The sequence below is a fragment of the Ixodes scapularis genome, unplaced genomic scaffold (genome assembly GCF_016920785.2).
Source record: "Ixodes scapularis isolate PalLabHiFi unplaced genomic scaffold, ASM1692078v2 PGA_scaffold1__304_contigs__length_218370807, whole genome shotgun sequence".
NCBI lineage: Eukaryota > Metazoa > Arthropoda > Arachnida > Ixodida > Ixodidae > Ixodes > Ixodes scapularis.
The window spans coordinates 144,108,694-144,120,817 of NW_024609846.1; the positions used below are offsets into that span (position 1 = coordinate 144,108,694).

The following is a 12,124-nucleotide window of genomic DNA, read 5'->3' on the forward strand; positions in this document are numbered from 1 at the left end:
CAACATCCCACAAGCGCCTGACCCTCGGTGGGGGTCGTTGACTCAATTAGGGGTGGCGAATAATTCAAGAAGCACATGCCAAACAAAAACTTTGGCGTTTCGTGTAGTGTACGTTTGTGACCGACTGTGGTTTAATCGGACATATCGACGGCACGTCCAGGCTCCTACGAAGTGCTCCCTCGGGAATTCCTCGGTGAAGACGACACAAGTTTTTTTCTTTTGCTCGGTATGCAAGCCGACGCTCCAGCGACAAACAATCTCGCCTCTTCTCGGCGCAACCGCTTCAAGCATCCCCCCAAGCCAAACTTGCCACCGCTAAACGACATGGGTGAAAGGCTCATCTCATCGCGCACCCCGTTTTGAGGATCCGACGGCCAGTCCACGAGGGTGCATTGGCCGTCGTTGTGTTGTGTTGCTACGTTCATCTTGGCAACACAATTGCAAAGCAATTTGCGATATTTTTTTTTTAAGTCTAAGATTATTGGAAGTAAAGCCACACACGAGCGGAAATAGAAAATCGTTTCTTCCTTTTGACTTGTAACTAAATGAGCTCATGGAAACAATACGTTCGTGATGTTTCGATTTACAATTCGCATGATGACCAATAATTGAGAAAAAAAGATAGTGCGTAAACATAAAATCTTTAAATGAGGAGAAAAAAAAAGAGACCGAGAGTGGATTAGTGAATTCAAATGTATCAGATCGCAGCTGTTTTATTATATAATCATTTTGTTGCACGGTTTACTCGTGCTCTTGGATGTACTATAGAATCGATTAAGGCTCTGTTGTGGGTAGGAAATGTTCTTACGGCTTTCCACTGTTCACTACTACTCCACTACCCAAAACAAGTACCGTGTCTCCGGAGGTATGGAGGATTCCAGTCGAAGTCTTCGGGTTTTAATATTCACACAACGTTCCACTTCTAGGGGGCTCAACCACAAATGTCCCGGTTCACGATCATCCATGGATGCGGCGCACACGTCTAGGGTGGTTGATAATATTGAGATTATTAGTTTTTATCGTGAGTTTGATCATCGAAGCGAACTAAGCGGCGAACCAAAACACTGTGGCTTCGAATCGTATAACCTAAATCCCGCGCGAGTGAATTGAACACAGGGATAAGGCATTTGAACGAACACTGGCCCTTGGAGTCGACCGGACTACGCCTTTGCTATGGCGCGAAGGTCCTGCCTTGTCGTGCATGCTTTGCTGTTTCGGCTGGACCCACGCATCTTCGCTTCGCCATGACGTTCCTTCGTCGGTCTAACACTGTACACTTTCAAAAAAAAAAAAAGTGTAAAAGGGTGTATCGTTACACCCTTTGTCCCATATAATACACCCCAAAACTTCATTTAGGCGTACTGAGCCCTATAGCCGAGCAGACGGCCCAAAATTTTACGAGGGGCTTGATGACGGTGCGCTATAACTTTTTGAGATCGCTAAAGTACGTATCAAAGACCACATAAAGAAAACACCGAGTTTTTACGGTAGGGTCAAGAAAACCCCGATTATTTTTTTTTGTAGTCAGTAACACCTACATTAGCTATTTTAATAAGTTGTACCACACGGCTATCAAGCCCCTCGTAAAATATCGGGCCGTCTGTTCGTCTGTAGGGCGCTGTACGTCGAATTGAAGTTTTGGGATGTATTATATGGGACAAAGGGTGTAACTATAAACCCTTTTACACCCTTTTTTCTTGAGAGTGTATAAAACTTACCGGCTTAAAGAAATATCAGAATCCGCCATCCATTGCACGTTTCCGTCGGCGGGATTTCCGCGAACGCACACACAATTGCATGCCTACATTAAAGACGCAGGAAAAGTGAAATGCAGTTGAATTTTTTTTGAATTAGCGGCCAGCCAACGATACTGTCCTCCAATTTGTGGACGAAAGTCACGAGGTGCAAAGTGTCTCCCTCAGCGATCATTTATTTCGGTTTCCGGGTGGCTGCTAGCTGGGCTCCTTGGCAAGATATTCGAATTGTTGCGCCGTCGGTTGTAGCGGCGGCTTCAAAGACGACAGGTTTTTTTTTTAGAGTGGGGCCGGCGAGGGATGTCGCTCGACGGAAAGGTTGGACGCGCTCAGTTGCTGTTCGGGAGTGCAGTGATTAACGATTCTTCCCGCTAAACGGCGAAGACTGACTTCAGGTTTACCAACCCTAGCTTTCGGGATGTTCGGAGTCCGACCAGGTCGGTTTGTGGTTCAGTGCGGTTCTTACTGAAAGTCGTTAAGTCAGGCTTTTGTGTGCTCGGATTCCGGAGTCATGTCGACCAACAAGTTTCGCCTGGCCCTGCTACAGCTCGCGGTGACAACCAACAAGACAAGAAACCTTGAAAGAACGAGTAAGCTAATCAGGAAGGCTGCTTATGCGGGAGCAAATATGGTCTGCCTCCCAGAGTGTTTCAACTTTCCGTACGATCCCAAGGACTTCTCAATTAATGCCGAATCTATTCCCGGAAGGTCCAGCGAGATGTTGTCAGGCTGCGCCAAAGAAAGCCAAGTCTACCTTGTCGGTGGCACACTTTCGGAGCGTGGCAATGAGAAATGCTACAACACCTGCTTAGTGTACGGACCGGATGGTTCGATGCTGGCCAAGCACCGCAAAGTACACCTTTTCGATGTCAACATCCCCGGCAAACTCATCTTCAGCGAATCAACCTTTTTAGCACCGGGCGACGGACTGACCACTTTCGACACCCCGTTCTGCAAAGTGGGTCTTGGTGTCTGCTACGACATTGGGTTTGCCCCCTTTGCTCAGGCGTACGCTCAACTTGGTTGCAAGTTGCTGGTGTTCCCTGCAGCCTTCAACATGATTACCGGTCCGAAGTACTGGGATCTGCTTTGGAGGTGTAGAGCGTTTGACAACCAGGTTTACGTGGCCTCGGTGTCGCCCGCGAGAGATGAAACGGCGTCCTACGTCACCTGGGGACACAGCATGTTTGTGGGTCCGTCGGGCGAAGTAGTCAAAGAGGCTGGTGTTGGTGAAGAGCTCATTCTTGCTGATGTGGACTTGAATCATCTTGTTTCTATGAGGGACCAGATGCCCAAGATTAAGCACAAAAGGAATGATATATACAAAGTAGTCAGCTGTAAAGTCGTGGGCTCTAACTTGGCGCCTTCCTAGAGGCGGATCTGCGAGGTTTGCGTATTTAAGCCGCTTATTTCTGGCACTTGCCCTGTAGGAAGAACCACAGTAGTGAGTTTTGCGATTTTCTTTTAAAAGTACATTTCTAACATAATATGCGTGTTTTCTTTAACCTGTGGTCAATGTTTTAGTAGAAAAAAAATTGGAAGGTCTGTTATTTTTAGAGCAGGAGTTTTGAGAACACGAATTATGTTCGTGTCGTGAAAGGGTTTCTTCAACTGCTGCACAGTGCGCACATTCCTGATACGCGTGAATAAAAGGTAAGATGATGATGACGTTTTTTGTTGAACAATATACTGTGTTGCTAGTATTCGTATTTACATTCCTATAGTACCGAGCCGGTGACAAGAGAGTAAATTGCACCCAAAGCGTCCACCTGAGGTGACGCTTCATATGTGTCACGGTTATTGTGAGTCATATCCCGAATTCAGTCTTCACTCAAGCAGGGCCCCGAAAGAGGAAAAGTGTTTAAGATAAACATGGATACTATAATACTCGCCTTTATTTCTAATGACTCCAGTAGTTCATCGCGAAACGTGCGCACAGTTTACAAACATCGTCGTATTGGTGTGCGGTCCCTGAGGAGACACGATTGCTCGGGTAGAAACGAATTCGATTTGGGGAGTGATTTGGGTGGTGATAGTGCTGTTGTAGAAACAATCCGTGGATTCAAAATAGCTAAAAATTCGGGAGCGTGCAAAACGGAAACGCTGAGCAGCGCTTACACTAAGGTGAGAAACCTAATATCTTTGGGGATGAACGGATGAATGGATGGATTAATATGAACGCCCGTACACCTTATCACGGGTTATAACTTGCGGTACCCAGCCTAAAAACTTATACCCCCTAAGGAAATATTCGATATACGAAAATCTACAGAATTTTTTGATGTAAAAGCACATACTGAACATGCGTGTCAAATGCACGCCACTGTGACCCGAATGACGTTTCAAAAGTCGCGATCAAGAATACCCCTAGCTTTCTTGAAATAATTCTTTCTAACGGGGTAGTTACTAAGGTGAAAAACTTTGACGCAAGGATAAGTTGAGTTAGCTCTGCGATTGAGCACAACTCGAGCCTTTTAGGCGGGAATACGCGTTGCGTTGAAAGAAATCGCCCTCTGCGGTGCGGTGTGTGGATGACTCGTGAGGTGCCCAAGAGGAAGCCGGTCAAAGTTCAGTGCCGGGGCGAGGTCTCGGTACGGAGCGGTTCCTTTTTCGAAGGATCGCACGCACCTGACGCTTCTCCAACTCATGAAAATCATCCTCCGGATGCCAGAACCTACCGTGCGCCGTCATTCAGCGGGAGGCTGATATCGCAAGTGAGACAATAACTGATTGGGCGAGCCTTTGTCGGGAGGTTGTGGTAAATGCCGTCTTTAAGCATTCAGACATGATTGGTGGCGAAGGCGTGACTGCAGAACTAGACTAGAGTATGATCGGTCGGCACAAGTACCATCGCGGGTATTTAAGGCCTGGTTTTCGGCGGTGTGGCGCGTTGCAGCGGGTGCTGCTTTTTTGTTCCCGTGGAGACCCGTGACGCTAAAACCCTGCAAGGGCTAATAGCCAAGTGGGTCCGCCCTGGAACAAGAATAATCACAGATTGTTGGGCTGGCTATCGCAAGCTTGCAGATGACGCTCGCTTCACGCACCTCACCGTTAACCACAAGCTGCACTTTGTCGACCCGAACACTGGTGCGCACACCAATACAATGGAGGGCACCTGGGCCCACCTCAAAAACTCTCTTCCACGTGGACGGCGCGAGAGCCACCATTTCACTGGTCACCTTGCAAAGTTCATGTTTTGGAGGAGAGAGAAGGCGCGCGGAAACACTGATAGATTCCAGTCGTTCGTCGCCGCGGCCGCCAAAATCTAGAGCCCCGACGCAGACAGGGCGAGGATTCTGGCGGCCCCGGTGACTTCGAGGGATCCGCTGCGCTGAGCCCGTCACCCGCCTGCATGCATAAAGACGACTTATGCGCCAACCGCTCGTCAAGTGCTCGTTACGTCAGTTGTAGGTTCTGGTAGCGGTCTAAACGGTCCTTTTCAGGGCCCCCATATTTTGCAAACGGGGCTGTGTTTTTAATGCGGCACCCCGTGTCTCTGTAAAACGTTCACAGGAAAGACCCACCAAAGGTATGTGGTCCCCAACTTTGATATCGGGTGTTATGATTCAAATAAAAATTGTTCTTGCTTATTTCGCGCCTGTGATCAAAATAAATGCCGCCGTTGCAGTCGTCCCGCGGTGCTGTTGCTCGCCCATTCGCCGTCGGCGTGCCTCAGCTTCGTCGTCTTTGCTAGCGGCGCACCGGCGAAGCCGGCCTTTGATCCGAATAAATGCCGCCGTTGCAGTCGTCCCGCGGTGTTGTTGCTTGCTCGATCGCCGTCGGCGTGTCACAGCTTCGTCGTCTTTGCTAGCGGCGCACCAGCGGAGGCGGTTGATCTGACACACCGCGTTCGGCTTTGGCTAGCAGACGGCGTTCGTAAAATGGCGTCAGCTGTTGCTAGCTTCACGTGGCGGTACCGTGCGTGCTTCTATTCATTCGGTGTTCGTTGCCATGGTGACGACGAGGAAAGCAGACGAACTTTTTGATGCTGAAGAACGCTGCGGCGCAGCGATACCAGGTGCGTTCTAAGGCCCTTTCCGCATGCTTTTCAATGGGCGGAAGGCGAACAAAAAGAGTTCGAAATAAGGACTTAACGCAGAAGGCTGCATTTCTCCAGCGCCTCATAATTTGACGAGCCTTGCACGAAAAGCATGTTTTTTTGGCCATCCCGCGTCCTGTTTTTTTTATCCGGAACATGGGTCTAAAGTATCAAACTGCCGTCACGGGACCTCAACACCAATTCAATTTCCCCGCAAAATTTAGCGGGAAAAATGACGTCACATTACTTGGTGTCACGTCACCTATGAACCAATTCAGTTTCTCCGATAGGTTTAGTGGGGAAATTGACGTCACGTCCTGAGTAGGAGGAGGTGGAGGAGCAGAGAAAAGGAGAAGGATGGAAGCAACAGCTCCTAGGAAAGAAGGCTGTAGTGCTGTTCTTTTGACGTCTCAAAGGAAGGCCTTTGGGGGCGCGCGTCGAAGCGAAGGCAACGCGCCTGGATTGACCGTTGTAACGCACTTTTAGTCACATAAGCGTGTCTTTTTTGCTAAAATGAAGGCTGCACATTGCGACGGGTCTAAGAAACACTTTATTACACGGGCAAAATATTACACCCCTGGATAATCGGTACAAAATGACACGAAGTATGCGTTGAAGACGTCTATAGAAAAATGTGATTGTTTTAGATTGAAAACAATGAGTTACGCAATTATTGCTGTAGGAATGTATAATTTATACAAAAATTCTTCGACAAAAAGGCGAGACACGCAGTGATTGGACACAGCAAAACAAATCACAGTTCAAAATTAGGTAGACAAAGTCAACGTGGACACGGCTAGACAAGTGTCACTTACGATCATGTAAGCGATGTTATCGCGTGCAGTCACTGAATGTTTGCATTATACCCCGGCCACATGGCAAAATTAGTGTAATTTCGATCGAATGGCATTATGGGGTCGACAAATCAGCTTGCAACACTCGTATAATCTCTCAAGGCCGCGAGCTGAATAAATCTCATGTTATTTAATGAAAATATATTAACTTTTCTGTGTTGCAGGGGTACTAAAATACTGATTACAGCCAACTACCTTACTTCTCCCTATGGGCTCGAGCTGCCTTAGAACAAGATATAACTTATTTTGTATAAAATAATACTAGGAAGTGGATATTCTGCCGGCAGCCGACACAATAACCCGGGGGAAAAAATGCCGGACGTCGTCCCCTATAAGGTCTCATATAAAACGAATTGTAAACACAGCCACTTGAATCTGTAGAGCAGTTCTGTGGTAGGGTGTCTGCCTCATACTCAGCAGAACCCTGGTTCGATACATAGTGTGGCCTTACTTTTTTCCTTTTCATCGACTTATTTTTTATGCATTTGGCGATATTTACGACATTTCCTTTTACGATTAACGCTAAAAAAATTAAAAAAGGAATGTTGTTGACGAAACTTCGTTGAACTACATGGTATGGGCTCCCTTTCCGGAGGTAAATGGAGGATAGCGGGGCTTGGGCCGCCGGCGGGCCGCCGCGAAGGTGCTTGTACCGGTAGGACAATTGGGTTAATATTTTTCTAATGAGCAGCCGCAGACTGTCGCCGCGAAGCGGCGTGAACGCAGGCACGAAGGGGGGGGGGGGGGGGGGGGTGCTAACACGCTCCCGAATGATTCACGCGCCGTCCGAAACTGCCGGCATTTGTTTCCCCGGGCTATTGTGCCGGCTGCCGCCAAAATAGTCTCACCCATAATACGATTACCTTAATGTAGTTAAGATTCTAGTATAAACGCGGTAAAGGTAATAAAATAACATTAGTATAAATAAACACATAAGCACAAACACGCACTTTCAGTAATAACACAAACTTGTTATTCACCTTCCAGTGGAAACTGGAGCACTACCACGCCTATTTACAAATGTCGACGCAACTGCACACGAATAACGGCGAAGAACGAGATTCCATTGAATGGGTTAAAACAGCGCAAAAAAGACGAAGGATCAGCAAAAGGAAACACACAGACAGCGCTTACTTACAACTTAAATATTTACTGATGCGCCATTCAGCAAGTAAACTTGAAATGAGACAAACTTAAAAGCTATCGGCCCGATAACACGTCATCCTCCACTCAAGCCGACACGTGGCTACACTGATAAAAGTCATAAAACTAAGTATGCTCGGGAAATTGACGAACCTTTTTTTATTGCCAACCATGACGCGGGCATGAGCATTAGTGTTTCGTCACTTGGCCTGGTTAGTGATGAAATGAATTTTATCCGAAAGGCGCGTAAATACGTGTAGCCACCAAAGTTGTAAAGTACCTAGGTACAAGTAACTGGAAATCGGTGTCAAGGTACTTTTGTTGTACCTGAGGTACAAACCTAGGTACTTCAATTTCTCGGTATCTGTATTTGTATCTTAGGTACATTTTTCAGTAACTTGTAACTAAGTGAAGCTACTTTTTACAGGTACTTTTCTATTCACTTCATCAAAATGGTAAAAACCATAAATCTTGAAGTATTAACCCACTACCTTGTGCCGTGATTAACATTGAGTTGGGTACGGCATTGGAGGCACTGACTTGATCGAACGACGTTTTAGTGAACGAATCCCCGCCTATGATGTTTCAGTGAACGACACACTTTAGTGAATGTAGGTGTTCATCTGAGCAAACGGTGAATTAGCGATGCCGTTCTAGCGACACTAATTTATTTAATCGCTCCGGAACTCCGTTTAGGAAAAATAGCGACCTGCTTCCTTCATCTAAAACTGATATTGACTTCATTGCTTATTTGAAATTTCTCTGACTGCTATACAAGGAAGAAGATAACAAGAACGATGTGCGCAGTTTCTGTTGCCCGTATCTTGTCTTGGTGGTGGCACTGTTCTGCCATAAATACAATATAAAATATAATTACAAATAAATTATAATTACAATCATAAAGCAATGTAACATTGCATATATAATACAGTTTTCACTCAATAAATCCGACTTAAAGTTTGCAGTTATCAAAACTGAGAAAGTTCCGAAAGAAAAAAAAGAAAAAAAGACATTTTTCTACTGACTAACGAAAGAAAAAATAAAACGAGGAAGCTTGAAGCCTTTCGCTCGTCGTCGTGATGGTTAGGCGCATATGCACTCGACTCATCCGTTTCTTCATGCGGCCGACGTCTTCTGGGCCCGTCGGCGTCAGCACCGGCTCTGAGGGCAAGAACGACAATAAGCGAGTTTCGGCGGTTTCGGTGTGACATGGTAAACAGTGGAAGCCGTGGCCTCGGTGAACCAATTGGAGCGTGGGAACAAAGCACGTGGCCACTCAACACCGATGTGGACATCGCAGTGACACCAATAAAGCACATTTATCAAACTCGTTTTTGAGTGTATCCTTAGTATAAAAAGCTCTCCTTCCAATATATTTTTACAAATTTGGGAGGATAAATAAAGACAGTATCTTTAAAATAACTGTACCTGTACCTAGGTACATCTTTAAGGAAAGTACCTAGGTGCGTACCTAAGTACCTTTTCGTAGGAGTAACTGTAACTGTATCTTAGGTACATTTTTCAAGTAACTTTTACAACCCTGGTAGCCACGTGTCGGCTTGAGTGTAGGATGACGTGTTATCGGGCCGACTGCTTTTAAGTTTGTCTCGTTTCAAGTTTACTTACTGAATGGCGCAGCAGTAAATATTTCAGTTTTAAGTCAGCGCTGTGTCTGTGTGTTTGCTCTTACTGGTCCTTCTCTTTTTTGCGCTGCTTTAACCTATTTAATATGACCATCAACCAACTCGCCCAAGTTTACACCTTGTTGAGATACCATTCTATTGCGAGATTAAAGTAGCCCACTGAAGCACTCTACTCGTGTCCTACATGACAAAGCCCGTAAATAAGTTGTTCCTCACCTCTCGATCGTACTCATACGTACCGCATTCTCCGTAACGAAAAACTTTGAACACGAATTCCAAGAAGTCTCTCGCTTTAGAGGGAGAGGCCCGTCTTATTGATAATCGATCAGTATCATCGTTGACTAGTTGCCCCACATGTCACTCACACCGTAGCAGGACGTGTTCCGCGAATCCACGTAAATGCCGTAGTATTAAGAGAACACAAAAGAACCACACACGAGAGCAACGGAAGCACTGTGAGACGAAAGGCACTGTGCAACGATATTCAATTGGCATGTTTTTCACTTCACACGAGCTTACTGGCACTAGTGGGAGTCAAGGATACTCGCACGCAACTCCACTGGCCAAGAAAATCCTTTGTTGCGGTGTAATTTCAAGGACATAAGCGATCATTTTCATTCAATCTCTCCTTTGCAAAATTTCATGACGTAACGTGGGTATCGCAGTACACCCATATGACGATATTTGAATGTTGTTCATAGGTTGGACCCGAGCACTGCGTGGGCACTCGATTTGGGCTCGTGATAAATGCTAGCTCGAGAAGCATTCGGGTAGTGGCCCGTGTCCAATAGACCGATCCCACCAAGCGTTCCACGCATGCGTGACGCCGCCATAACTGTAGTTCGTAGGAGGCAGACGCCAGTTGACGAGAGAGCTCATGCCGCCTCGTGCTCTGCTCGCGCAGACGTCCAGCAGGGTTGTCGCGCGTGCAGAAAGACTACAGCTCCCACGATGCATGTCGGCAGTGGTGGCGTACTCAAACTAGCTTTGAGATCGGTCTATTGCTGCAACGACGACAATAGCCGAGCCATAACAATATCTAAAACTCAGCGCGTACCCTGTGCTTTGCTAACCCCAGCGCGTGGCTATGATCTACATTGGCGGCATATAATCGGCTCCAGATTACGTGGCCGCTTGTTCTGGCTCTGAGTTGAGGGGGTGAACGCTGCTCGTTTTTCTTTAATATTTTTCTGGGACTTATATTGCGTGGAATGAAAAACGAACCCGTGTTTCGTAGGTCATTAATGTCAGGGATCCGTTCTAAGCGGTATTTGCGCAAAGTGCAAAAATTGTTGCATCGCCTCTTTAAAGGAGTCATGAAACGCTTTTCCAACTTTTTCCTCTTGAGCTTTCCTCCTCAACTCATACATCGCGCATTGTACCAAACAGTTCAAGAAGACGGAAAGGGGGGAGTCTCCTCTTGCTCGGACTCTTGTTTGTGTACCCGGGCACAGCCATTCTTTCTCTAGAAGATTAGCCCGTCGCTCAAACTTCAGACAAAAGTTGCTTTCCCCACCACGTTCACCCCGAAGCTGACAGTGCTGTGGAAGCTGCGTGCTTGTTGGGCCAGCCGCACTTTTGCCACGTCATCACGCTCTCTCGCGCATAGCTACGCGCAGAGAATGAGGTCAGGTGATAAAAGGGAGGCGGCGGATCGGTCCGGCAAGCGCGTAGCTTCCATCACAATGTCAGCTTAAGTAAGGGTGAAGGGATTAAGTGAGGTCCGGTGCTGTATGACGTGCGTTTGGGTCCGGTGACGCGCTGCGGGGGCCCGGTGACGCGCTGGGGGGCCGCGGATGTATCACAATGAAAAGGCAGAGAGCTTACGAAGGGAACGATGTACGAAATAGTCCGCTGTGTTTTCAAATTTTCGTACCGAAAGTCAGGTTTTTGACTTTCTACCATTTTTTTTTGTTCCACTGAACGATGTGCTATTAGTAAAATTACAGTATAAATTGATTTATTCAGCCCAAAATCAGTTTCATGGTGTGCTCCCCCTGCGGCGATGACTGGATTGTTTTCGGTTCCCTTCTCCTTTGAAATGTCTCAGCGTTCCTTTTCAAACAGTCTGCAGCTCACACACAACGTAAATTTACCGGAAACGGGATCTCAGATGAGAAAAGAAAATGTTGCACCGCAGCCGGTTCATTCGAAACATGTGGGGAGCTGCAGGACCGCACGTAGTCCCGCGGTTACGGAGATAATCATAAATACAAATTTGGTACTTTCAATCTTGATAACGCGTTGTATATTACGTTTATATTATATATGTATTAAATTGTACAAGACTACGCTTTTAAAAAGTGTATTAATGTCGATAAACGAGCACGAACTTACCGCGCCCCTCGACAAGAAACATTTTTTTCACGTTAATACCCGATATTTTCTCACGTAGTTGCGCCATGGCCTTCCTTCTCCGACATTGTGACGTAACCACTCGGAGCGGTACTGCTTTCTTCTCTAGGAGGTGTTGATGGAAGGCGGAGGAGGTGGAGGGGAGAACCCACCATCTATCCCCCATTTCCGGCGGGACTTCCAGACTGACCTTCTATGCATCAACAAAATCACGTGACGCCCCTCCCCCTCTGCCCCCCCTTTCCCACACACACACGCACACACTTGCGCATTCTATGCTCAGATTAAGGACACAGACAAAAAGGATTGAAGTGCATTCTCTGAATTAGTTGACAG

General features: G+C 46.7%; 1 protein-coding gene across 1 annotated transcript; it reads left to right on the top strand.

The window, feature by feature from the left end:
- Window positions 1-2,265: 2,265 nt before the first annotated feature.
- Window positions 2,266-3,126, top strand: LOC120848766 (omega-amidase NIT2-like). Its single transcript, XM_040220786.3, has one exon. It carries the CDS (start codon window positions 2,266-2,268, stop codon window positions 3,124-3,126), a length of 861 nt encoding a protein of 286 aa, XP_040076720.1.
- The last annotated feature ends 8,998 nt before the right edge of the window (window positions 3,127-12,124 follow it).

Coding starts and splice junctions, on each gene's coding strand:
- LOC120848766 (XM_040220786.3), top strand. CDS start 2,266: ATGTCGACCAACAAGTTTCGCCTGGCCCTGCTACAGCTCGCGGTGACA.